General features: G+C 37.8%; 1 protein-coding gene across 4 annotated transcripts; it reads left to right on the plus strand.

The window, feature by feature from the left end:
- Positions 1-27,440, plus strand: LOC127975895 (bromo adjacent homology domain-containing 1 protein). 4 transcript variants are annotated; one of them, XM_052579932.1, is made up of 7 exons: positions 1-325; positions 16,998-18,554; positions 22,709-23,082; positions 24,291-24,450; positions 24,530-24,609; positions 25,003-25,094; positions 25,190-27,440. In XM_052579932.1, the coding sequence occupies exons 2-7, from the start codon at positions 17,018-17,020 to the stop codon at positions 25,371-25,373; spliced, it is 2,427 nt and encodes an 808-aa protein (XP_052435892.1). In that variant the 5' UTR covers positions 1-325; positions 16,998-17,017; the 3' UTR covers positions 25,374-27,440. The 4 variants fall into 4 exon arrangements, with proteins under 4 accessions (XP_052435892.1, XP_052435896.1, XP_052435895.1 ...); XM_052579936.1 differs by lacking the exon at positions 1-325 and adding an exon at positions 594-645; XM_052579935.1 differs by lacking the exon at positions 1-325 and adding an exon at positions 12,603-13,005.
- Positions 27,441-27,500: the final 60 nt, after the last annotated feature.

Genomic DNA, 27,500 nt, shown 5'->3' on the forward strand with positions numbered 1-27,500 from the left:
CCATTATAGATGCGTGCAACATGTTTTAGAGAATCAAAGGCGCGTCGCGAGTCAATTCAGTTGACCATGATACCTAACCATGCTGTCTATGTAGGCAGCGTTTAAGGTTTTGTGACACCGCCACAGACAGCGGATGGTAGTGTTACGTAAACTCCATGGCAAAAGTGTTTGTGTCAGTTCTGCATGAGTCTGCTCTATTCCAGGTGTTCTCCTCAGGATGACAGTATGAGCTCCTCTGCCCATGTATCCAAGAGAGAAACGACACCGGAGCAGCAGTGCGTGTTACCAATAAACTCTGTCATTTAAACCCACGACACCACTCAAGGTAGGAGAATATGTATGCTACATTTAAAAGAATGAAGTTTTAGGAATAAATCGATATTTTTAGCGTGCTGTCCTCCAACGTTATCATAAGTTTAATTTAAGCCAGTCTCAATGTGAAGCAATTAAGAGGGATTTTAAACAAGAAGTCTAATTCATCGTTTAGTTTCGTTATCCATAATGACAGGATTGTCTGTCTACATCACATTCCGACGTGACGCGTCAAAACTAGAATGCTCCCATAATAATCAACGCATTCATCCGAAGGTTTTTGCGCTAACGAGAGCGTTCAAGTGCGTCGCGTCGCGTCGCTCGCAGTGTCGGGTGAGTTGTTTGTCTAATCTTTTGTTTGTCAGTAACGCAATCACGGGTTGTAGTCTTTACACTGGTTGTTCACTTGCTAAAACACTGGAACTGTTTGCTCTCTTCACCTTGTCTGACTTTTATTCGAGTTGAAGATCCATGTTTCAAATAAGTGAAGTTTGGAAAAATGATGTTATTGCACAACTTGTCCTTTGCTTCTTGTAGCCTATACTTTATTTTATTGGATCATAAGAAGCTTCAGTTCTGTGAATGTCACCTAACAATTTTTTTTTTACCTTGTGTATCTATTTGAACAACATGTAGTGTAGCTTAGTTTGAGATAATGGTGCACTAATATTTTCTGTAATATGGTTTTCATGTTTCATGACATTACTCTGCTGTGGGATGTGTCAATAGTTTCAACTTTTGTTTCTTTCGATAAAGCATGATGCTGCTGTTTATTTACCTGACCAAAGATGAAATTATAGTTATGTTGTAATTTAAAAAGGCATTTTCAATATATTAATTGTATGTTATGTGCTGTCACTAACACTTGAGTCAGTCTCAGGTGATGAAGCACAAGCTTTATTTCTGACATCAGAATATAAACACGTAAAATGTGTGCATGTAAACATATTTTAGGCCACATGACTGATGATCTGGTGAGAGCTTTTTTTGTTTTTCATTTTCATTCAGTACACATTGGTTGGTTTGATCTACTGGCTTGCCAATTTTATGGTCATTATCATATGCAGAACCTCCTTCGTACTGTTGCCATGTTTGAGAAGCAGGCGTATGTTCTGCTGTCCCATTTTCTGATCCAATTATATAGGATTTCTATGATGTAGTCTGATGTTCACTGCAGTTTAATTCACATTCCTTTTGGCTGCCCTTTTTAAGTGCCTGAGTTCTAAAATAATATACATGTTCATGCTGAATTGTTTTGTTTCTACACTTCATTGGTTTTGTTTGACCTAAATGCCTTCATAAAAGAAACTATGGTCTGTAAGTTGAAAATCTACACTTACAAGACAGAGTTCTCCAAAACATTTCCTACTAACCATCCAAAACAGTCAGCTAAAGGTGAAATGTTTTGACAAAACCGACAAGGTAAATATAACCTACGATCTAATTGCTACTATCAAGAGAGGATATAAATAGCGCACAGGTCTGCTGAATATAAAGTGACAGTAATTATTGTGTTGCGTAGATGGAAAGCTTGAAGCTGAAGGAAAAGAAACAAGCGCTATGACAAAAAATGTGCCTGTTTAGGGGCTTCAGGGTCCATTATATTTATTGTTGTCCTCAAGAGTATTACCTTGCTTGTAAGTAATTGGATTGGTATATAGGAAGCACTGTTTCTTGACCATAAAATGCTGCCGTTGAAATAATGGCAGGTGTTTTACAGCAAAGCATTTTTCTTTTGAGTATTTAATGTAAATTATATTCCTAGAAGGTTTATATGAGACTCTCATAAATGGCTGGACAGAGAATGTTTTCATATGTTTTCACAAATAATGACTTGAGTATTGGTTACAGGTGGAAAAACTGTTTTACACACATGGAAACAAATATAAAATCTCATGTTTATTCTGGTCGTTCCTAAATTGTCAAAAGTATTATTAGGGAAGCACTAATATTAAAGGGGTCATGTGATGTCATTTTAAGTTTCTCTTTCTCTTTGGTGTGTTACAAGCTCTTGGTTCATAAAGAAGATCTGTAAAGTTGCAAAGACTAAAGTCTCAAATCCAAAGAGATATTCTTTATAAAAGTTACAACTTTGCATAACGCCACCCAAATGTTCACGTAAAGAAAGAAGGCCTAACTTTGATTCTCACTCTAGTATTGTTGCTGCCCCTGCCATATTGTGCAGACGCTGTGTGTATTCTTGTGAAAGCGAAACAACTTTGTTTGGCCTTCCAAAAGAGCACACAACTAGAAATCAGTGGTTAAGTTGCATTTACAACACTAGCTGCATTTGCATGGACCCTACTTATCCGATTGTAATAAGACTAGAAGCAAAATCAGAATAAAAAAGTAACATGTAAACATGTTAAATGGATTGCATTGGCCAGATCCAACAAAAATTTCGATCGGGTGGTTTATTCCTTTTGTAATCCAAGTGAGAGAACATGTAAACACTTAATCGGATTGAATACCGAAACTGGAAAGTACTGCGCATGCGCAGTGACATATAGAGATACATATAGAGAACGAGCAGTTCTTTCTGGCAAATAAAGTGTCATAAATAAGTTTCCTGTCATAAAACTCCCGTTTCACTTCGCGTCTGTGAAGTGTAGCAGGAAAACATTCCACCAGAGTCCTTGTTTAAGACTCATCAACAAACGACACTGCACAACAGTTCATGTGCTGGTCATCGTTTAATTAGATCCCGAAGTGTGTGCTTTTGAAAATAGTGCATTGTTCATACAGTGTGTGCATGTCAAAAGAGTAAATCCAATCAGAAGCTTGTGACATATAAATGCGCATATCAACCCTATTCATTTAAACACTACATTCAGATTCGTCAATCAGAATGAATGAATTCTGATGGAAGCAAAAAGTGTCCATGTAAACGCACCTACTGTTTCAGAACAGTTAAACCCAAATATCCGTGTGTGTGCAATGCATTTTATGGAGGACTGTATACTGATCCTGGGAGAGTAGACTACAATTCCGGCTGTTCTGACTCAGTCTGTAAGTACGTTAACATATGTAAAGGATTTGCTACTGATGATTCAAACGTGAGTTTTGAGCAGTGTAGAGTAGTGCTTGTTGATTCTCCGATCAGAAATGCAGACATGCTGTTTACATGCCACGATATGCAACGTGTAAAAAGACAGTATGAGTCATTATAATCAGTAACTATGGATTCAACAAATGGCTCAATTATAATGGTTTTTATTGGTTTTGTCTCGTCGTGCCAGTAGACAGCATCACAGTTTGGTAAGGGACGTAACATTTCTGTCACACACTTGACGTATTCAGCCAATCATAATGCACTGGATAGCTGGCCAATCAGAGCACACCTAGCTGTTCCGCATGATGAACAATAATGTACAGTATGTGGAAATTTTTTTTTTTTTTTTACTTTAAACCACATAAACACATTGCATTACACCAAGTACACAAAATAATGTTCTTTTTTAGCAACATCATTTGACCCCTTTAAAACACAGATAAATGGCTGATATTTACATTTTCTGCATTTTTGTATAAAGAAATGTTAAAGATAATTTTATTTCATGTGCTGCAACTGAAACTAGGAATTAAAACAATATAGGCTAATGTAGAGCATGTCTGTCGCAATAATAAATGCAATGTATTGCCCATTATGTTTATGAAAAAATTTATGTCACAATGTTTTTTTTACATAAAAAGTGTGCCTGTGTCTTTTGCAGCTTCTCATTCATAACATGGTGTAGTGAAGAAGTGCTAGTTCAAATTAAAAAAATGCTTCTACGAAAAAAGGTTAATCTGCATATACTGTACTGTATGGCCTTGTTTAGGGATCTGTGCCTTTGTGCGTACGGATATCTGACTGCTAAATAGAGATTGTGTTTTTCAGCAATAGTGTGTGTGCACCCTTAATTTACAAAGAAAAGAAGGCCAGGGAAAACTCTGTAGATGGAAAAATCTCCATACTAGTTCTTTGTGCATTTTTGCACTTTTTGTTAGAAAATGTTTATTCACTATTTATTCAAGTTTTTTTAAGGTTTCTAATATTTTGATACTTAATTTCCATGATCTAAATATTCTTACAAATGTAAAGTTTGTTGTCATTTGAAATTTTGTAGTCCTTCTTGCATTAATATGCTGTTACATATTGATTATATATTCATTGGCATAAAATGGTCTTTAAAACGACAATAATATCTTTTAATGCAATTATTTCTGGGGCAATATATTGCACAACAAAAAGTTGTTATCGTGACAGGCCTATATTAATTTTGAGATTTGCTAAAGGTACATTTAACAGTGTTATTAAATTATTACTATTTTGAAAGCTTTATTTCTGACTATTAAACTAATTTAGTTTAAGCATCCAGTATTGACAGAAACGGATCGATTCAGATGTATCATAATCAAACAGTTTTCAGATATAGAAATAATTTTCTTTTGTGCTCATCTTATTTTCTTTGTCTAATGCACTTAGTACAGCTCAGTCTCTTACTGAATCAATTCAGCTCATGTTTAACATAAATTATCACCTCTTAGGAAAAAGAAATCCATCAAACATGTATGCATGATTAGGATTTTTCAATGTGCAGATCATCAGTGATATCCCATTACAGACGGCAGCTTATGTGCAGCAAATTAACTTTTAGATTAATGGTCCATAACCCCTTTTACCAAATTTGTACAACATGGAGTATAACAGGGCTGCCTCGTCTCCACTCGTTGCACATCAAATAAAAAAATTTGACATGAAGAATTGGATTTTTAAAAGACAAAGTTGTAATGGTTACATGTATTGATATGCATTACAATTGGAGATACAGATGCGCTAGTTTATCTTTAGAGCATTGATTCTTTTGCTGAAACAAACAAGATTTAAAATAATAGCCTCTATTGATTTAATATAGTCGCTTTGCTGCTGATCCTCCAGCACTAATATAAACATCTTCCAGTGGAACTAAGGAACAAAGATAGAATTTGAACTAAGCAAACACTCCAAAAATTTTGGCAAAATTGGCACTTAGGGATGCACTATACATGTATACTGGTATTATTATATAGCTATATTATCGTTTTGATAATATTGAATTTTGTAGCCTATCGTTTTTTGAATTGTTGTATTGTTTGCCATGCTCATTTATCCTATTTTTACATAAAGATTATCTTGAGTAAATCTCCAAATAAATATTTATTTGTTATACTGTACATAATTGCAAAGTGCTGCACAGAAATCTCAGACTTGTTAAAGGTCTTGACATCTTTTACCATTTAAAAATGCTTATTTTTGCATTAGAAAAAATATAATCCGACCAGATGAACAAGTTCTTCATGCTCCGTTTTAAATATTTGAATCATCTCCTTCCTCATGCATATTTAAAGGTTCATTTCCAAACAGTGCTTTGAATTATTGCATGGACCAAAATGTGTACCAAATGTCAGCTGACTAATCAGCGATGACTAATTGTTGTTTTCCCTTGACGGCAATGTACTGAAAGCTGTTGTTGGAAGCCTATATAGAGATGCAGTATCTCACTGGTGACACTATATAAAACAAATGTGTCATTTTTATTAAGATAATTTAGGGTGAGATTTGGGTTATGTGAGTTACAGACACACATGTCCCCCCTTTTATCCCAGAAAACCCCTTCAGGCTGCATCAAAAGTACTCTGATTACAGTATTTCTATTTGAATGAAGACACTGTGGAATGTTCTTCATTACCTTGAGGACATGTGTCCCTGAGATCTCCAGCTCGCACATATGCTTGACGGGGAAGAGTCGTTTCATGTGGCTAATCTTAAACCCATCAGACACGACCTGGGCCAGTGCCAGAGTCACAGCTGTGAAATTTACTGGTGTGTTCGGGGAGAGAACGGGGGTAAGAGTGGCCACCGAAACCAGATTCAGCTGTTTGTGGCTTTGCAGCTGTGGTCCATGTGAAGGGGTTGAAGCTCTCCTGGTCTATTATCACTGCTAAAATGTTTATGCTAAAAGGATGGTAAAACCTGTTCATGAGCCCCTCTAAAATCTTTCAGGCCAGACATTATGCTTTCCCCTGAAGTTTGTAGAGCACATGGTATTCAGAATCACAGATGGCAACACCCAGTGTGCGAGAACACGAGATTGAGCCTCTGTTGTTTGTTCTGGTCGTTACACAGCTGGAAACCAAGTCAGAAAGCTGAAAGCATCTAAAGCAGTCGATTCTTTCACTGTAATCTTAACAAGATTTGTCATACGAGTGTATGAGGAGGAAAAAAAACATCCCTTGCACTTTCCTGGGCACTTTGCCCTGCGTCTTTCTTGCCTTTTGAAGACAAGACTCTTTAACAACTAACAAGAGTTTGACTTCCTGTGTTCTGTCAGTTCAGTGGCAACAAACTGTCATCTGAGAGTCTGAACTTACATCAGCAAACAAATGAACATGCTATGTACATGCAGCATCACATTACTCTTTCTTAAGATGTTTTGAAAGATCTTTAACACTCGTCAGACTATAGGGATATAGCTGCACACACCCATTTGTGCTCAACTTGACATTAGCTTTATATCAAACTACAGTAACTTGATTTAATCGTTGAAATGGGTTTCCTTAAAGGTATAGTCCCCTATAGTCCACCCAAAAATAAAAACGGTCATCATTTATTCACCCTCAAGTCATTTTAAACCTGTATGACTTTCTTTCTTTTGCAGAACATAGGAGAAATATTGAAGAATGTTGTTAACTAAACTGTTTTATCATTGACTTACATTGTATGAACAAAACAGACTGAGATATTTCTTAAATTATCTTAAAAATTTACTATCTTAAAAGATAGTCATACAGATTTGAAACAACAGGGTTGTCAGTAATCACCATAAACAAGTATGATGTATTGCAAGATACAGTATATTGGTGCCTGCATGTTTTACTTATAACCATACTTCATTTTCAAGTCAAAATCTGCTTTGTATTAAAATGTACTCATAACCACCATAAAAAAAACAAGTGGTACAACAAAGCCGCATGATGAATCACTGCAAGTAAAGTAGCCTGTCCGTATAACATCAGGGTAGGGATGTAACTATTCACTCAACTCGGGGTGCGATACGATTCCAGACACTGATTTCACTATATGATAATCACAATTCTTTTTAACAAAATGACATTTAAGACACATTATAATTGAAAAGGCATTTTTCTTTTAATGCTGCACATGAAATTGAAATATGTCAAAAACAAAACTCAATGAAAACGAACACCAAATCAAATAAATAGATAACACAAGAAATGTCTTCATATAAACAAACTAATCAGGCACAATTTGAATCAGGCACATTTTGTATTATTTTAGCTGCTGACCAAAACATATTCAAGTTACCGCTGTATAATAGGCTTAAATGGGCTTAAAGTGCACAATGTGAGCTTTGATTTGAAGGTATTCTCATCAAAATTGGAGGAAATTTTAATGAAATTACAGCTCTTTAATATGTACCTCCCCCCTTTTTCAAGGAAACATAAGCAATTGGACAAGACTCAAAAGCTGTTTCATGGACAGATTTGAGCTATTCCTTTTATTCTACATCAATTAAGCAGGTAAAAGGTCTGGAGTTGATTCTAAGTGTGCCATTTGCTTTTGAAAGCTGTTGGTGTGAACCTACATCATGCAGTTAAGGAGCTCTCCATATAAGTGAAACAGACAGTTGTTAGGCTTCAAAAACGAAACAAATCCATCAAAAAGATAGCAGGAGCATTAGGAGTGGCCATATCCTCTGTTTGGTACATTCTGAGAAAAATAAGAACGCACTAGTGATCTCAGCAACATAAAAAGGCCTGGGCGTCCACAGAGGACAACAGTGCAGTACAAAAGCAAGTAAAGTTGATCGGGCGGCTCTTCATAGTGCGAATGGATGATGATAAAAAACAAAGCAAAAGCAACAAGGCCGTGTTTACCACTGTGTGGTATCCCCTCTTCTTTGTATAACAGTCTGTAAATGTCTGGGGACTGAGGAGACAAGTTGTTCAAGTTTAGGAATAGGAATGTTGTCCCATTCTTGTCTAATACAGGCTTCTAGTTGCTCAACTGTCTTAGGTCTTCTTTGTCGCATCTTCCTCTTTATGATGCGCCAAATGTTTTCTATGGGTGAAAGATCTAGACTGCAGGCTGGCCATTTCAGTACCTGGATCCTTCTTCTACGCAGCTATGATGTTGTAATTGATGTTGTATGTGGTGCCTTTCCAGATGTGTAAGCTGCCCATGCCACACACACTCATGCAACCCCATACCATCAGAGATGCAGGCTTCTGAACTGAGCGCTGATAACAACTTCGGTTGTCCTTGTCCTCTTTAGTCCAGATGATATGTATAAGTTTTCCAAAAAGCCACAGAACAGTTTTTCACTTTGCCACAGTCCATTTTAAATGAGCCTTGGCCCAGAGAAAACGCCTGCGCTTCTGGATCATGTTTAGATATGGCTTCTTTTTTCTAAAACCTATAGAGATTTAGCCAGCAACAGCGAATGGCACGGTGGATTGTGTTCACCGACAATATTTTCTGGAAGTATTCCTGAGCCCATGTTGTGATTTCCATCACAGTAGCATTCCTGTATGTGATGCAGTGCCGCCTAAGGGCCCGATGATCACTGGCCTCCAGTATGGTTTTCTGGCCTTGACCCATACACACAGAGATTGTTCCAGATTCTCTGAATCTTTGGATGATATTATGCACTGCAGATGATGATAACCTCAAACTCTTTGCAATTTTTCTCTGAGAAACTCTTTTCTGATATTGCTCCACTATTTTTCACCACAGCATTGGGGGAATTGGTGATCCTCTGCCCATCTTGACTTCTGAGAGACACCTTCCTTTTTTCCTCATAATTTGTTCAGTGTCCCAACTTTTTTGGAATCTGGTTTGTAACATGAAACACCCTAATATACATTACTGATTTTCATTTTAAATTAAATGGTAATTCATAATTTACAAAACTACATATAATTCAAAGTTACATTATTAAGTGTTTTTCATAAGATATAAAGTGACTTATAGTTAACCTATTAGCAAGTTATTACTGTAAAAATGTTTTTGTTTTTCCTGTGAAGTATTACAAAGCTTTTTTTTTTTTTTTTTGTATATCGTCACTGGGATTTTTTTAATTTGGAGAGGCAAGCTAATATTAAAGCTTAATTTTTTTCACATCAGTAATGAAGAAGGGTAGATGGAATGGAGAATTAGATGGCATGCCTTTATTAGGCCCCATCTTCAGACTTTCTCATTTGAGTGTGATTATATATTAATATGAAGATTTGATTTATTGATATTTTTGATTTATTATATTATTGAACTTTTCGTTGTCTTATGAAGCTGTTCCTTCTACTTATGTTCCTTTTGTTCAGTTTGCATCATGCTGATTCGGTTACACAGATGTCACATACATGTCAATTATCAACTATATTGTTTGCCAGAACAACTTTATACAACCTCTGAATGTATCTTGTATCTTCAAGTACTGTGGAACAGCTTCACTGATAGCATTAAAGTAAAGAAAAAGCTCACCGTATTTCCAAATGCAACTTTCCCAGGTGTGTTTGAGAGATGCTCTGTTGTTTTATTGGTTTGTTGATTAGACATGAGTTTGAAATCTGCAGTAATGAACAGTGATGATTATAATTAGCTAAAAAGTAAACAAAAAAAATGGATTTACCTTTGCAAAAGGCTTTTGTCATCAGCAGGAGATCCACCAGCAACCATAACCAAGTATCAAAAAGCTTGAAAGCATTGCCTTTCTTCTGGTTTAATAAATGAATCTGAAAGTGCCTGTTTCTCTATAGTAATTGTTGTTATTAGCAGAATTGGTTTTGGCTTTATTGGTCAATCTCTGATGGAAAGTTTTTTGAATTTTGATAAAAATGTCTCTTATTTAATTGTATGTGTCTTTTGAAAATGATTATTTTATAAGGCCTGCATAAAAGTGGCTTATAAAACTTTTATAAAATCAAGTGCAAATAAATGGTTTGCTTTGATGTTTGCTTTTGATGCAGTGGGTTAACTTTAATCCTTTTTCAGTCTCTTCTCTGTGAATTCTCTGCTTTTCAAATGCCAGTGTGCAAGTGAACCCATGACACCAGTGTGCTTGTGGCCACCTGAACTGATAAAGCTTGAATTTCAGATTCTTTTGAACATTTCTGTAGTTCTCATAACAGCTTATGTGTTATTTCTATCATTTGAAAACAAGGTTATACTCAAGGAAAAGCCAATAATAGATAACGCAGTAGTTCACCCCAAAATGAAAATTTGCTGAAAGTAAAAAAAAAAATCACTGTTGTCCTCTCACATCAAAATCCAACACTTTTATACAGTTTTTGCTTGAAACATCATTTGATCTTTACATATTTCACTCCAATTTCAGACAGAAATACTTTTTTCACTAGAGAAATGGTTTGCGGTTAAAAACATCTCAATGATAAATTTGTTTATTACAAAGGTGCATCTGATCACTCTACAAGATGTTAATTGATGACTTGAGGATGAGTAATTTTTCAGTACTTTACACTCCTGCATATAAAAGTGTACTAAAACAAATGAATGTTTTAGGTTTTTACTTTTTGCTGTTTGAATTTATCAGTTTTCTAATAGGCAGAAATGTATTGATCTCCAAAGGGAAATTCAAATTAGTAATATCTCTCTTGTTGGCATTGACATATGGACAACCAAGCTTTAATCATACTCCTTTACCTAACCATCTGATCTATCAAAGACAGTAAACATATGTTAAATGAGGCCGAGTTATGTGAATTAAATGGCTAATTTAAAACGTTTTTTTTCTTCTTGTTAAAACAGCATGAAAACTCATTTCGAGTAGCTTAAGATAATTGTGAGAAGGCCAAGCTGAAGACTGATCTGCTAGAAAAACATCTTTACTTTGAGGTTTATGCCATGAGCTTGTGTCAGTGTAAAATGAGCTTTGCTTGCAGTGTTAATTGTTGCCTCTGTTCCTTGTTTTTTTTTTTTTCGTTAGTGTTCTACAATTTTAAAAGTCAAATGGAAATTTGAGATGACAACAGACATTTGCTTTGCTTTTATCATGATTGGTTCATAAAGCAGAAAATCACTGTTTCATTTTCTAAAGCTTTTTCGGCTCAAGATACTAATGGACTCATGCTTGATAGAAGGGTTTTATATTTCCACCCACTTTATTGCTAAGATTTATGCCATAGCTTAGGCTGTGTTTGCCATCCTGCCACACACAGTCTGCTTTAAAGGCTCCCTGATTAAAACTGTGTGATCAACAGGATGGCAGTCATTTTAGGGATCATTCATTAAACATCTCTATTTGATACTCACTCTCATCTGAGACTCTGCTGCCTCAGAGGAAGATTCTTTGAGCATTAGATCCTAGTTAATGTTTCTTTTGTGTGCATTATGATCTGGCCTCCAGCAAGTTTTGTGAAGATTTGTAAGCACTTATCCATTTGATCTGTTGTGCTTTAGTATGCAAATTCCATTCATTTTTCCTAAATTCAATATTTTGTATTTCTGGATAGTATTAAATCCATCGATTTTATATGTTAAAAAATGTAAGCATTTCTCTCAGATTAGCCTTTGAAGGACCTTGAAGCTTTTGTCTTCTTATGTCTCTTGCGATATTGTTTGCTATCATATCATTATGGAGCACTCTCAAGTGTATCAGCTTGGTATGTAGCTTCACATTCTAACACCTGCAGGTGTGTTTTTAACTAAATGTAACCTCTGTGAGTATTTTATTCACATTTCTCTTAGACATCATATCTTCATCAGAGTCACACTTTTGGCTATCTTTAGTTATCTTAAATGTGTCGTTACATAGCTAAGGCTGGTCTATGCCTGTTCAGTGTAAAGACGCAATGCCTGATAAAGGCCAGACTAAATGAGTCCTGTTTTGACCAACCACAGACCATAGTAAATAATACATGTTGTAATTGCTGTGAATGCATTTATGCCATCTCTGAATGGCATTAAACAATCTGTGGAAATACATCTCAGAAGCGCTTCTGTGTAAATGTGGCATTAGAAAGCTAGTGTTTGTGCTGCAGCTGTAAAACTTGATATACTTCCCATTTATTTACAGTGTGGTCTTTATACTCAACTATTTTCCTAACCTGAAAACAAAGCAAACGTACACCAACATCAACGTAATAGTATTTGTTTAGCAGTTTTTAACAGCTTCCACCTGTTATACATTTGTTTTAAGATATTTATACACAAACCATCTGACTTTAAGGCTTAAAGCTTAAAAAGCATTGTGTAATGAGACGTCAGAAGTCAACCGGTTGTTTAAATTAGATTTGAATAAAGGAAGTAGGGCTTGTTCCTGGAAGGATATGTGAGCAATTACACAAACTAAAACTCAGAGCTGTCTAGGTATGATAACCTCATGCAAACTTTTATCCCTTGGCAATTATTCCATTATTTGGTTTCTGAGTATTGCTGATGATCAGATAGTCCAAGGCAGTCCATTATGTAATAGCTGTTGATCCAAGGCACTTGCTCACTGCATGCGACCAAGCACTGACCAACAGTGAGTTTTACGGAGCGGTGGGATCTAAACCTCATCCGACTCCTGTCATTTTTGCATTTTTCATCACTCAACTACCTGAGTGATGCCAACGAGACCTCGTCCCAGCGCAGCAGCGGCTTTCACGAATGCAGCGCATGAATATTATCTCGAGCAGCACGCTACTTCGGAAGTAGGTCACCGATTAAACGTGTCTTGTCAGCTGTGTGTGCTCCCCTCGTTTCATTTCACTGTTGAACATCGATATTATTGTGATAGCTCAACAACAGGACCCTCTTTGCTCGCGGAATGTGATTATTTGACCGGGAATACAGCGGAGTGAGTGGATGACGAGGTAAATGAAGGATTACTAATCTGTTTTATCTTGGTTATGCGCTTTTCTCTAGAGCTCGCGGTGTCGTGTTCGCCCTCGGTGGGGAAATAGCCTGAAACAAGACATGATCCGCGATCATTGCTGTATGAATTCGATTCGAGAGGCGCTTTTTAGTTTGACTTGCGAAACTGTTCTTTCATCGTGCTCAGGATACCATCGCGAAGCTCGGAAATTTTGGAAGGGACCGACCGAGCGCTTTCCGCTTCGGCGTTTGATTCTCACGGTTGGCCGTTTGGTGGCATTTTCAGCGCTGACATTAATTGCTCGGGCTTGAGTTGACCGTGCTAGTTCGGTTTCGCAGTTGGGAGGTATGCGGTGGCAGAAACAGTAGGATGTGAGGCGAACAACGCTGTTTTTTCCTGTTTTTTTTTTTAAAGCGTGTGTGTGTGATACGCCATGCAAGCTCCTCTCATCATCGTAACGTTACACCTCCCAGCACGCGCTTGCCGCCTTTATCCAGGATTACTTTAATCGCGCTGTACATTTCACTCAGATGCGTTTCATTCCTTTTTTTTTCATCTTGTTTTCAGTCCACACCTTCCCGTTCTCCATGTCTGCAGTGTAGGAGGACAAAATAACATCTATTTGTGTACAGTGAGTGAGGAGTAAATTCCAAATTTCGCAAAGGGAAAGGCAACTTATTTCGTCTCTAAACGCCAGATATCACGTTAAACCACATTCCCATCTATTAAAGCGCAGACTCGACGCAGTTTCCCTAACGTTTTCGTTTTCTACGCCCATAACGCCAGATGGCTATCCGGTTATTTGCCAGAAAATCATGGGTTGATTCCTCAACCCGAAAGAACACCCGAAATGGTGGAATTATGGGCAACAGTCCATTTCCCTTCACCATTCCCGAAACTTGAAAGGCAACCTCTAATTTCCCACAATATCATGCCAACAGTTCATCCTTCAGCTACCTTTCATTGGAGTTTGTGTGGTAACTCAATTGGACATGGACATCCCTCCAGATCAGTAAACATTCCCTTTTACATCCCTCCAGATTCTGTGACATTCACAGAATTACAGAGTGTTGATTTAGTTTGTAGTGGCACCTTGAATTTTTTTTAAAGCTTTTCACATTTGTGGAATAATTTGCTGTAATGGTTTTTATACAAGCAGTGGAAGAGAAGAAATAGTCTTTGAAAGTGTGAAATTTTTTATTTCTGGGTTAATGTTGATACTTGGTAAATTAGCGATTTAAGTTTATATATATATATATATATATATGTATGTATGTATGTATGTATGTATGTCTGTGTGTGTGTGTGTGTGTGTGTGTGTGTGTGTGTGTGTGTGTGTGTGTACCAATGGAAATCCAACATTTAGTATTTTTAATGCACATTTGTAATTACAGTAATCATAAAAAATACAATAAATATTGATCTCTGCTGTAATATTTGTTGTTTGCTTATTTTCCTTTTAGTATAAGGGTCAATCTATTTGGTGAAATATTTTAAAATAGTCACTTTTGTGGTTAGTTGGACCACAGGATGATTCCTCTCTTTATCTGGCATGGCTGAATGATTTTAAATGGCAGAGAGCAGTAGGACAGCTGACGAGGATTGTTGCTGAAATGAGAGAATGCTACAGTTGTCAATTATGGTAGATGCCTTTTTGTGTCCATATTTCACTGTTTGGTTTTAGGAATGTGCGTAAAAGTGTTTCTTTCACGGGTGCTGAACTTGCTCTGTGCGTTGCAAAGGCGAGCGCTGCATGCGTCTGAGGTTGACTGATGGTTATGATGACCTCTTTTATTTGACAGATGGAGTATCAAATACAGCAGCTGTCAAACTTAATAACTGAGCACATGTATAAATGAATCTATTCACGCAATCCAAGCAAGCCTGTAGCATTCATACTTTTTCAAAGATTTTCTATCTTTCATAGTGGAGTACAGTGATACTAATGATACAGAACATAAAATGCTAAATCATATTTGAAATTACAGTGATGCATCAAAAAAAATTATTTGAATTATAATAATAGCAACGAGGTCAAACGTCAGCGTAAGCTGGAAAGCCTTTTCTTTTTAAAGGAAGAGGAACTTGTAATAGGTCAAAGCAGCTAATGTTTTGTGTCAGTTAGTGTTAAGTTTCATATGGAGTCCAATTAGTGTCGTATGTCTCAGTGTGCGTTTGACCCCTGACTTGCCTTTAATTTAATCAATCGGTCTTAAGGATACATGTTGAATCTTCAGAATGGGTCATGAATGTCTTTGAATACTGCATTCATTTCTCATCTGCAAGTTTAAAAGAGTTCTACCTTAAATGTCCCACAAAAACTGAAAATCAAATACGTTTTATCTGGAGAACAGCAATTTAAGCGGCACTCAAGAAACTAGAGGCACTTAGACATGTTATTTTTACCAATCAAGTGTCTCTGTTCAACTGTCTCTTAAAGGAATTCTCCAAAATTAAAGTTCTGTCATTATTTACTCAGCGTCTTGTTGTTTTAAAGATATTGGGAGTTTCAGCCATTGTACTTTTTTGGAAAAGGGCAAATAAAAACCAAGCTATGATTTACTTATAAACAACACAAGGGTGACCGATAACAGAATGTTAATTTTTTGGTGAACTTTGACTTTAAATTATGCAGAATGTCAGAGTGTAAATAGGAATAGCTGATCTGAGTTTCAGACAATGTCATAATATTGTGTTCCATGTTCTCTCTGTATATGTTTTACATTTACATAGACATTTTGCAGATGCTTTTATCTAAAGTGACTTACAATTGCGGAATACTTAAAGCGAGCCTTCTTAAAGAGGCAAACAGACACAGGAGGAAGTGCTCGTAATACCAAGTTTTAGGCATTGTTCAAATAAGTACAAGCTAGAAAGAGAAGGAATAAATAAGTGTAAGAATTTATTTATTTTTTTAAATGTAGGATGAAGTCAAGTAGCGTCAAAAGAGATAAAGGAAAATTGACAGGGATTCATAATTCCAGATAGGGGTAGGAAAATCATTCCACCAGCCAGGAATGCTGAACGAGAATGTACTGGAAAGTGATTTTGATCCTCTCTGTGATAGTACCACAAGGCATCGCTCACTACCGGATCTCAGACTTCTGGAGGGGATATAGATTCATAAGCGTGAGTGGAAGCAGGAGGGTGCTGAGCCTGGGGCTGTTCTATATGCAAGCATCAATGTCTTGAAATTAATGCGAGCTGCAACCAGTGGCCAGTGCAAGGAGATAAAGAGAGCTTTGAGAACTTTCTTATGTTGGGCATTCAAACCTGCAAGATTGAGCAGTCTTTGCTATGTGGTCTTTGAAGGTCAGCTGGTCATCAACGTTTTAGCAATTACTACATCATTCATTTGAAAAATGCTCATAGGCTAATTATGGCAGTCTTCCAGGTCTATTATAGATGAATGCAATCAGTTCTTGCTCCCATGATGCCAGTATGTGTTCAAGAAATGATTTGAGTAAATGTCAGAAATGTTACACGCATGCATTTTATGTATTCAAGTTGAAAGATTTTTGTTACAAAAGACCGAAACAGCATATGCTTATTAAAAAATAGTTTATTGCACATACACCGTTTAGTGACCATGTTTGTCCCCATCCAATTAAAATTCTATAATCTCTTGCCTGACCAGCAACCTGATTGAGGTGGCACAAACGGTCACATTTGTGCTGATTTTTCAACATTAGTTCACATTACCGGTCACATTAATATTAATTAGTGGATTATGAAAATCGTAATGGCTTCTGTACACACTCTATATTAAATCACAGTGGCTACAGCTTTGAAATTACAAATTAACAATGCTTTATATTTCATTTATAGGTTTTGCATGGCAAAGTGTGATGACCCATGCACGGCAGAGGAACTCTTTGTGTGGATATAAGAGTGAATCTGTGGACCAAGTGAGTTGTCAGACAACTATGGACAGAACTTGGCCAGAAAAGAAGGCTAAAAGATGTTTTACCCAAAGAGGAAAAGGTAAGGAGATAAAAGGAAAGGCTGCTGAGAGAGACCGGAAGCTGTACCCTCTCAGGGGACGACATGGATTGGGTGAAGTAAGCTCTCTTAACTGCTGTGTTGTATTGACACGCTTGGACGAGAGCGAAACGTGTAGGAACGGCATGAAGGCTCAGGTGAAGGAAATGCATGGGAAGGCGAAAATCTGCAAGTGCCGCAAGAAAACCTGTAAGACTTGCTGGTCAGCGCCTGGACCAAAAAGCAAAGTGAAACCTTATAAACCTGCCTTACACACAGAATTCATCCTTGAACCTCGCCAAAGGCGGCTGGCCTCTCTGAACGCAGAAGCCGTTAACAGTCTGCTGTTGGACAGAGAGGACCCCCAGAAGACATCAAAACACTCAAAGAAGCAGCAACAGACAAAAGGAGACACTTCTCTCTCTAAAGACACAACAAAAGAGAATGATTGTTCCAGAAAAGGCCAAGACAACCGGAAACGAGCTTGCACTGTAGAGACCGAACAATGTCGAAACCCCAAAAAAGCAAAGACGGAGTCTGACGCTATTGATCTGCAGACTTTAAACAGTCCTGCTCCCAAACGTCTGGCAGGTTTAAATGCGGCCGCCCTGCTCAAGCTGACCAGCACGTCCTCGGGAGTGAAGCGCAGGGGTAAAACAGATGGAGCTGTGCGAGGGAAGCAGCTACAATTGAAATCGCGTAAACCGCAGCACAACTTGGCCAGTCAGTCCAATTTAAAAGTATCGAAGCAATGCTGCAGCCTCTGCGAGAAGCAAGCCCTCCACACTGAGGCATTGTGGGATGGGAGCACAGGAAGCCATGGCTTTATTAGCCCCGGATATCAGTGCAGATCCATGCTCGGCTATCCTCTCAAGCCTGTGAAGAAAGAGAAAACAGAGACTGATGTGAAATCATATTACTGCTGTTCCCAGGAGAGATCAGTGGAGTACTGCCATAGACTAGCCCTGTTCCTGGGCCAGAAAACCTTCCCCGAAACTGATGAACATTCTCTGAAGGGATTTATTCCTTCTCCTCACACCCTGACGCATCCAGCAATGCCCATTGGTGCCCATCCTTATCCTTGTTACCCTGGGTACTACGTCCACATCGCTCATCACGGGACTCCGACGCATCCTGTAAGCTCAAATCCAGGGAGCCACACGGCCCCGTCTGTAACCCCGCTGTCAATGTGCACTAGTGGGGTCAAGAGACCCAAACTGTTGCCCTCTTCGGTGTCCCATCCTACGGGGATCCCTCATCCAGCGTACTGTAACTCTGTGGGCACCTGTTATGGAGAGGCCTGTAGGCTCAGCAGCTATGCCTACAGACCCACGCAACCCATCACTAGCAGGGGCTGCTCGTACACCGCAGGATGCTCCAGCTGCGTGCACAAAATGGAAACAGGTAGGATGGAAAATGAAATGAAAGTTTAAATTATCTCCTGCTTTGTCAAATTAGCTCCATAACTGTAAATTTACATGGAAGTTTGAGCCTTTGAGCTTTAAAGATATTGCTTGCTGTTAACTCTGATTTCGGTTCATGTGATTATGATTGATGTACAGAGGAGAGACTTGTAAGCTGTGTCACAAGTTATATTTAAGTAGGGCTATATCTGATACGATTGAAAAAAAAAAAAAACCTTGCAAGATGCCAAGCACTTCTTAAAGCAAGCAAGCATGCACATATGTGCACCAAACAAACCAAGTGCTTCAGAAAGGAAGTGCAGTGAGGTTAACTAAAATATTTTTGTTGTAATATTAAAGGCTTAATTTAGGTTTGAAATAACAGTAACTGTAAGGAAAAAAATAATAATCCATTATTATGCTTTAGAGTTTAGAGATTTAAAACAACTTTATATAACTGTGTACATACTGTTATTTGTAAATGTAATATTTTTGTTGTAACTTTTTGTGCTTAATTATATATAGCATTGTTGAAATGCATACATTACATTAATGCAATCTAATTTAAGTCATTTTTATATACACAAGTTGAAAAGCTCAGTCAGTCAGATTAATACATTTTTACAAATATTTCTATTTCAAATAAATGCTGTTCATTTAAACTTACTATTCATTAAAAGAATGCACAGAAATAACTGCTTTCAGCACTGATTATAAGAAATTTCTTAAGGTGCTCTGTCTTAAGCACCAAATCTCATTGAAATATTTTGTTTTTCTTTCATATCTGTTGAAATATGAGGGGGCAAAAAATATTTTTCACCAAATTACTAGAATAGCTAGATTTAGAAATAATAAATCGTTCTAAAGTTAGTGTGAGAGGAGTGCAGCTGCATAGAAAATAAACAAATATTAACTTTTTTTTTTTTTTTTAACTGCAGATTTTTGTGAAATTTGTGAGAAATGTGTTTTTATAGTTGCCGTTTTGCAAGAATCAACTCAAACCACTTTCAACATTTTACATGACACATTCCCACTGTTTTTGACCAAAACAATGACTACTATAATAATAATAATAATTATCATAACTTTATGATGCTTATTATGAAATAAAAAATATTATATATTCTTCAATTAAGTAGACTTGTTTTCAAAATGACATCAGCATGTAAAATAACGAATGACTGAATTTGAGAAAATGTTTTTCTGCTGTGGATGGAGTGATTTCCACATTCATCATTCTACACCATGTTTGTATCCTCAACCTTGACCCAGTCTCAGCAGCAGACGTCTTTGTGAATGAGCTCATGCAGTCTATGAAAGTGATTGATCTAAAGGTGACTTTAAGGGATGTCGAGAGAAACCCCATCGAGGTCGCATCAATGACTTAAAAAAAAAGATTGGCTTGAATAGGAGTCAAATGAAATGAAATTCCTTCCCCGGTCACGTTATGGTTGTTCACTGCTGGTTCGAATGTGAGTAATTGCCACAGGTGGGGAGGGTGCTGCTTATTTTTGTTGGCAGGAGACTTGAACTGTCAGTTCATTGTGAGGTGACAGCTGTGGTCTCTCAGTCGCTTGTGAACCTCGGCGCAGGCAGGGACCTCTGCAGACATGCTCCCTTGTTGGTTTTTAACCACACGGCTGAGTTATACAATGTAATTTTTCATTTGCCTTAATCTCCTTTAATGAGACAGTAATCTGACTCTCTGCGGGTTTCTCTTTAGGTACATCATGACTTTACAGTGACAAGATAAACAAGCAAAGCAGAAGCATTTTTAGTACTACTTTAAAGCTGGTTAATGTGGTTTGTTATTTAATGAATGTTCAAATTGTGCAATTTTTGAAAGTGCAAAGATTTATACTTGAAGAGATACACAATCTGCAGTACTAAACAATTCAACACTGTGTGCACTGAAAGCTGAGTATTACGAGAGGGTAGTTTGATTAAAGCGGTCTATACTGTAGGGATAAGTGAAGTTTGCTTCCAATAACACTTCCTGTTTGATTGAAGCTACAATGACTGCAAAATTCCTTAAAAGCGATCTCCATACACAAAGGCGAAACCCTGTGAACAAGGTTATCTTAAGTATTGTTATCGAGGTTGATTACCGCTCCAACTGCGTGTAATGGTGTGCACTTAGCCTGAGGGCTGTTTGATTTGTTCAGAATTGGTGTTCAATTTACGTTTGTTGCCTGTTAGATTTTCAGGGTTCCAGATTGTAATAGAATGTCTGCGTTTGGTATTCATTGATGTCAATCCTCAGGGGATGGGTAGCATGATAATGCTGATAGATCTGTCCTGCGTGGCTGATTTTGCATGAGAAGTCCCTGAGGAGAACGTCCTGCTTCAGGTTAAAACCTAACCTTACCAAACAACAGGTTAATCAGCTGTTATAGAGTTATTCTTCTTTACAGTCGGCAGTAACACAGTCATTTAAAAAAGAGAACTGAATTGATTTCAGATAAGTCACTCAGTGCCTCCACTCTCTGACCTCCAACCCTGGGCTGATTTGACCTCATATATAGACTGAACCACATTAAGTTAATGAAAAAGGAAACTCAGCAACCTCACCAGATTTCCAGTTTAATTTAAAAATGGAAAATGTATGATTTCATTTAGAAAACATTTTAAAGGAGTAGTTCACTCTAAAAAGAACATTTGCTCACCCTCAGGCCACCCAAGATGTAGATGAGTTTGCTTCTTTATAAAAACAGAATTGGAGAAATTTTGCACAGTTTTTCCTTTCAAAAGGCATTAAAATGTTAGTTGACCCAAAAATTGAAATTCTATCATTAATTACTCACCCTCGTTACATTCCAAACCCATTCCAAATTCTCATGTCACCCATTCTCTGTCTAATGGTGAGCAAGTGATGTAATGCAAAAACAAACTCATCTACATTTTGGATGGCTTTAGGGTGAGTACATTTTAATGAGTACATTTTGTAGTTTTAAAGGTCAGTTTATGAACTATAAAACTGGTTTTGAAATTAAATGTTTTTTTTTTCTTTTAATTTGACAGTTCCCAACTATACACTTTTAATTTCTTGTAATTGCACAGTTGCATTTCCCACAGTGCATCCCACATCTAGGCAGAGCCTCGAGAGCCAACTCTGCATGCTTCGCTCCCAGGCAGACCACGCAATGACTGTGTGTATACCCATCCGTAATATAACACGGACAGGGAGGAACACACAACCTAAAACACAGTCTGCCCTCGCCCTTCAAATGCTTTGTCTTAGCCTCAGCTTTAGACATAATGGAGCTTATTGGTTGAGACAAAAAACACAAAACAAGACTCACAACAAAGAGTTGACTGACACACACATACACACACACACACAAATCTGTCATTATTTAATCACCCTCATGTCATGGCAAATGCCTATGCAGAACACGAAAGGAGGTCCTTCACAACATTTTTCATACAACAACAAATGATAAAGCCTAATTAAGTGCATGACACACATTGTATTCACTACTTCATGCTTCTGTAGTGCTTTTTTTACATTTAGTAACTTTGGTTACAATAACCATGCCACTGTATATGAAAAATAAAGGTGTGAACGGGAAACCTTTTGTGTTCCATGGATAAATTAGGATACAGTACATAATGGTAGATATTTAATTTCTGGGCTAAGCTGGACTATAAATTTACATTTCTTATCCCTTTTCATGCAGAATGCATCACATGTACAGGCTCAGACCTCAAATGTCCTCATCACTATGGGAACCGCATAGGTAATTGACAGGAGGTTTCCCAAGATTGGCTCATCCACCCTGAAATTTTGGTCATGTGTGTTTGTAGATGCCTACACAAACATTCATCACCCTTGGATCACAGCAATTGGAAGTTATTGGAGTGATAATGCATTGTCATTATGTTGGAAGTTCAATTATATATTAATAATCAAGTGTTTCACTGTTTTCACACTTCTAAATTGATATGTAGCTCCTGTCATAAAATCCAATCCCCTCAAGGGTGTATATAGTTGTGGTAACAGGCTCTTAGCTTTGCATCTGACACACGGACTCATTTATGGCTACATTAGTCTGCTGTGTTGTATTACATGCTATATTGTTTTTGTTTATTATCATAAATGCATGTTGAGCATTTTAAGAACTTTTATTATTTTTGCTGCTTCTGCTCCTGTAGAAGACTACTCTTACCCCCTGGATGACCACAGCTCGTCCATCACTATGCCTTCTGCCCTGCCTCTGTCCATCTGCCCCATATCCAGTGTGCCTCCACCCACCCAGTCAGTGCCCCACCTGCAGACGCCTCTTCCTGATGCCGGTCGACCCCAGGTGCAGATTAGAGTGGGACGGGAATGCCCTCAGAGGGCCAAGCCACCCAGTGGCTCCCGTTCTGGGGTGCAGGAGTCTGCTGTTTGCCCCCACATTAAGGATGGCCAGCTGGGAGCGGGCCATGGCAGCGGCGCTGCCAAGCAGTCGAAGATCAGCCGTCGCAGGGCAACAAACGGCTGGCTGCCTGTTGGTGTGGCAACAGAAAAGGAAGTATTCATCGTGGTATGTGTTTGAGTTGCCCTGTCCTGGGATATTGGAAGTTTCTTTAAAAAACATTTAGGTACTCAGAGCAAGACTTAAAGCAGCCGTTCATTGAAAGAGTTTGCGTTTATTCCTGGCAAATGAAAAAGTGGTGTCCCGGGCATTTTCCTTAGAACAACACTTTTGAAATGTCAGTAGTAAACACTGTGAATTGCATTCATTGGAAATGGCATTATTATTATTTGTATTATTTAATTCCAGTGAGGTGCTTTTAAACAAATATTTCTAAACATGTTTTAAATAGCCAGTGGGCAAACCTCAGACAATGACCCGTTGTGTTTGCATCATATTGCTTTTTCTGTTTCTCCATCTGAGCATTTTTATGAACTAGAACATCTGTATTAAATTGAGAGTTTATGAAATGTTTATACACAACACTTTAGGATTCAGAAGGCAGTCTGTGTAGTCGACCACAATGCTGACTCATGCCTTCACTAGCTCTATGGGCTGCTCTTTAGGGATTTGGATACTAGTCCTAGCCTTGACAAATAGAAAAAAAAAAAGTCATTTTGATGAAAGAGTCTACTGTGTAATCATGGAATGATTACTGAAGGATCATGTGACACTGAGGACTGGAATGACTGCTGAAAATTCAGCTTTTCTATCGTGGGAATAAACTACATTTCAGGGGTAAATTACATTACAGGAATAAATTACAATTATAATAAAATATAAATCATCTTAAGTTGTAATAATAATATTTATAAAATTAATAAATGCAGCCTTGTTAAGCATGAGGGACATTTTAAAAAAATATATCATCACTCAAATTTGAATGGTAGTGGAAACATTTTTATTAGATCTGCACTCAATTCAAATATTATTTTTTTATAATTTTAGTGACTGTGCTGTCCTTATTTATAGTGTGCATTTTTTTATTAATTTCCTTTAAAGTGCCTCTCCTCTGGCCCACATGCTGCATTTGAAAGACATCAGGTGTCAAGTTAAAAATACTTTTTGATATTCATTTTGAGAGTAGTCATTCAGGCAACCCACAGGCTACTTGATTTAGCTTTCTTAAGAAAAACTTTTATTAATCAGGCTGGTTTCACATTGAGCTCTAACTGGAGGTTTGAAAATGTGTAGTTTTTCAAAAATCTGACATGATCCAAAAGTGTATAATAAGATAGAATAGATTGTGTAACACTGTATTTTCCCTTTCGTTTAAGGGTGAGGACTCCACATCCCTGCGCAGGTGCTATGAAGCAGTGCAGAGAGATGGAGAGGTGATCAGGGTCAGAGACACAGTGCTACTGCGCTCAGGTCCCAGGAAGAAGTCCTTGCCTTACGTGGCCAAAGTCTCTGCCTTCTGGGAAGACCCTGAGTCAGGTAAACCTTTTTCTGAACAATGCTTTCTCTAACACATCAATGAAAGCCACAGAAGAGCTCATAATGCTCCTTCTTTCAGGGGAGCTGATGATGAGCTTGTTTTGGTACTACCGCCCAGAACACACTCAGGGGGGTCGCAATCCCAGCATGCACTGTGAGGTGAGTCCAGAATTGTTCATGGCACAGCAATGTGGTCCTCCGGGAACTAGCAATGTCAACATTTGACTTCCTTTGATTATGAGTTTCATAGAGGAAGTAGGCAGCACAAGTTTCCTGTGTTCACTAAACCACTGAAATGGGGACACTGGACAAACAAATGACTCCCAGCACTCTCAAACACATTATGAACACTGGATCTATACTAGAATTCATAAACGGATGTTTTAAACATCCCTGCATCTTCCAACATCAATATGTGATGTAGTACTAAGTTTCAAAAGACTGCTTTTTTTTTTCTCTGTGTATTTGTTGCCATATTTATTTTATACATTTACAGCATGGGTATTCCCTTAAGTTGAATATAATATATTGATGGTGTGTGAATTTTTCCAGAATGAGATTTTCGCATCTCGGCATCAGGATGAAAACAGTGTGGCATGTATCGAGGATAAGTGCTATGTGTTGACATTAGCACAGTACTGTAGGTGAGCGATCGTATTTATCAGCTCATTGCAAGTGTCAAATGTATCAGCGCCTCATATCATTTTGTATAAATGGAATCTGATTTTGAATGTTTCAGATTTTGTGCCTTGGTGAAGTGTCGTGAGGAGGGCTTTCCCAGACATAGCTCCCTGGTCCCTCCTTCCAGCTATGTAATTCCAGCTCATCGTTGCGTGCCCAGCGACATCGACCCCGACTTGGTGTTCGTCTGCCGCCACGTTTACGACTTCCGCTACGGCCGTCTGCTGAAAAACCTGCAGTAGGTCTGAATGGAGCCATACACTGAAACCAGAATCCAAAACGTTGTGACACAATCAAAGCCCCATCACCCGGACGGCCACAAGTCTTTAGGAAGTTGTTGTTATTTTCTGTTTTCCCTTTAGGATAAATGCTATCAGCGTAGCACTTCTGAAAAAACTTTTTAAGCTGTCATCCCTTGTGACTTTGTAGAACGGCATTCTGAGCACAACTACCTTGAGTTCAAAGGTATCGATCGCCAAAATGTGATTTTTCACGCCATGAATTTGAGTATTTATTTTTGCAGTTATCTTTTTATATTTGCTGAATGAGTGAAGAAAGACAAAGAAATTAATGCAGGTACATTAAGAATGACCTTGAATTATGGAATAGAGTTCAAATGTTCTCTCTTTGCAAGTAGACGCACCCTAATCTGTAGATTGAAGGCTAAAAATATTTATTTTTAGATAAATTGAACACAAGCTCCGTCGTTTAGGAGGCACCAATCAGTTTGATCCACAATGCAACGGCCAATCATTCATTCAGTCATCGTAACAGGGTGTGGGGGATCACAGACTTATCGTGGCGGACCAAATATACCAGAATGCATTTGGTTAACTTAACATTCTGTTGATCGACCAATGAGAAACAAGCTTTCGTCCTCCAGTCGCCCATCATGACTTGCCTTATATCCAACACAGATGTTCCCCATTTTCTGCCTTCCCAGCAAACCAAAGGTTATCACGCCACTCCTTAACATCCACCTTCGCGACTCCATTAGTTTGCACTAAAACTTATCATTCACCGAGTCAGCAGTCTGACTCACCTGCTACTGATCTCCAATGCAGGAAAATACTGTGTATTTGTTGTACGTGTACAAAGAGATGCGAGAGAACTCGCTAACTGTCAGTTACAAATGTGAATGGACAAACTTTCTCGCGTGTGCAGGCCTGCTTTCAACGTGTGCCCTTTGCTTCTGGTCCTACATGGTAGCTTTGTTACAAGATCGCTAATTACGATATGAGAAAGCTGTTTTATATGGTCTGTTTGTGCCTTTAAATAGTTAACAGTCTGCTATGTAAAGAATTACTTGGTGGGTGACTGGGTTTCTTTTTCCTCAAGCCTCTTCACTCTTTTGGCCTGCTTGTTTTGCACCACGTTGTTATCTGTGCTAAAAAGCATTGATAAGATTGTCCGATCGCACATGCTGACCTTCACACTTCCCTGTTTTGGGCTTTTTTTGAGGACTTTAAATAAGATGGAAGAGTTAAGGAGGAATATTGTACTCAAAAAAGGTGAAACTCCGATGGATTAGGAGACTTGTTTGTATTTTGTTTGATTTTTTTTTTTTTTTGTCTTAGGTTAACAAGTTTTTTTGTGTTCAGATACGCTTCAAGGTATTCTTGAATCCATTCCTTTCATGTTATTAAGATCTGAGTGAATATTAATCAGTCAGAAAGTGATTTTGTCATTGTGATGAAGATGAGAGATGATTTTTGTAGTTATAATCCCTTTGCATAGCCTATATAAATATATATCATGCCCAACTTCAGTAGTGTTGACCGAAATAGACAAAAAAACAGAAGTGAAATAATCTCGTCCTGATTTTCTGTTGAGTTAAATGTCATCTCCTAGCATCAGATGTGCCAGTTTAGACGTGTTAATGCCATAGCGGTTTCGCGGAACATTTAAGCAGAGCTCGTTTTGCTTCGGTTGGTGGTGTGGTTGAGTAGACACCTTAATGGTTGCTGTTTGTGTGAAAATTATGTATTTTTGAAATGTATACTTCGCTAAGCAGAATGTTCTGTATGGCCGATATAATGTGTACCAAAACAAGGAGAGGAGAGGATTACGTTCATTCCTCTGTATACAAACCTGACCATGAATTCCAAGCTCTTTGCTCCTTTGATGAACGGCTGTTTGTGTGTATGTGGGCGAGCGTATCTATACAAATATATATATTTCAGTGCAGCATGGAAGTACTGGGCATTCTTTGAAATAATAGATCTAGCACAGCGCATTTGTATTATTTAAGATAGAAATGTATATTATAAGAGGAAAATATTTAAAAAGGAATAAATAATATATGAGCATCACGTTGTTTGTCTTTTTTGTTTAGTTCCTTGACTTCTGATGTACTGCCGTCGATCCAA

The sequence above is a fragment of the Carassius gibelio genome, chromosome B17, assembly GCF_023724105.1.
Source record: "Carassius gibelio isolate Cgi1373 ecotype wild population from Czech Republic chromosome B17, carGib1.2-hapl.c, whole genome shotgun sequence".
In the NCBI taxonomy this organism is placed as follows: Eukaryota; Metazoa; Chordata; class Actinopteri; order Cypriniformes; family Cyprinidae; genus Carassius; species Carassius gibelio.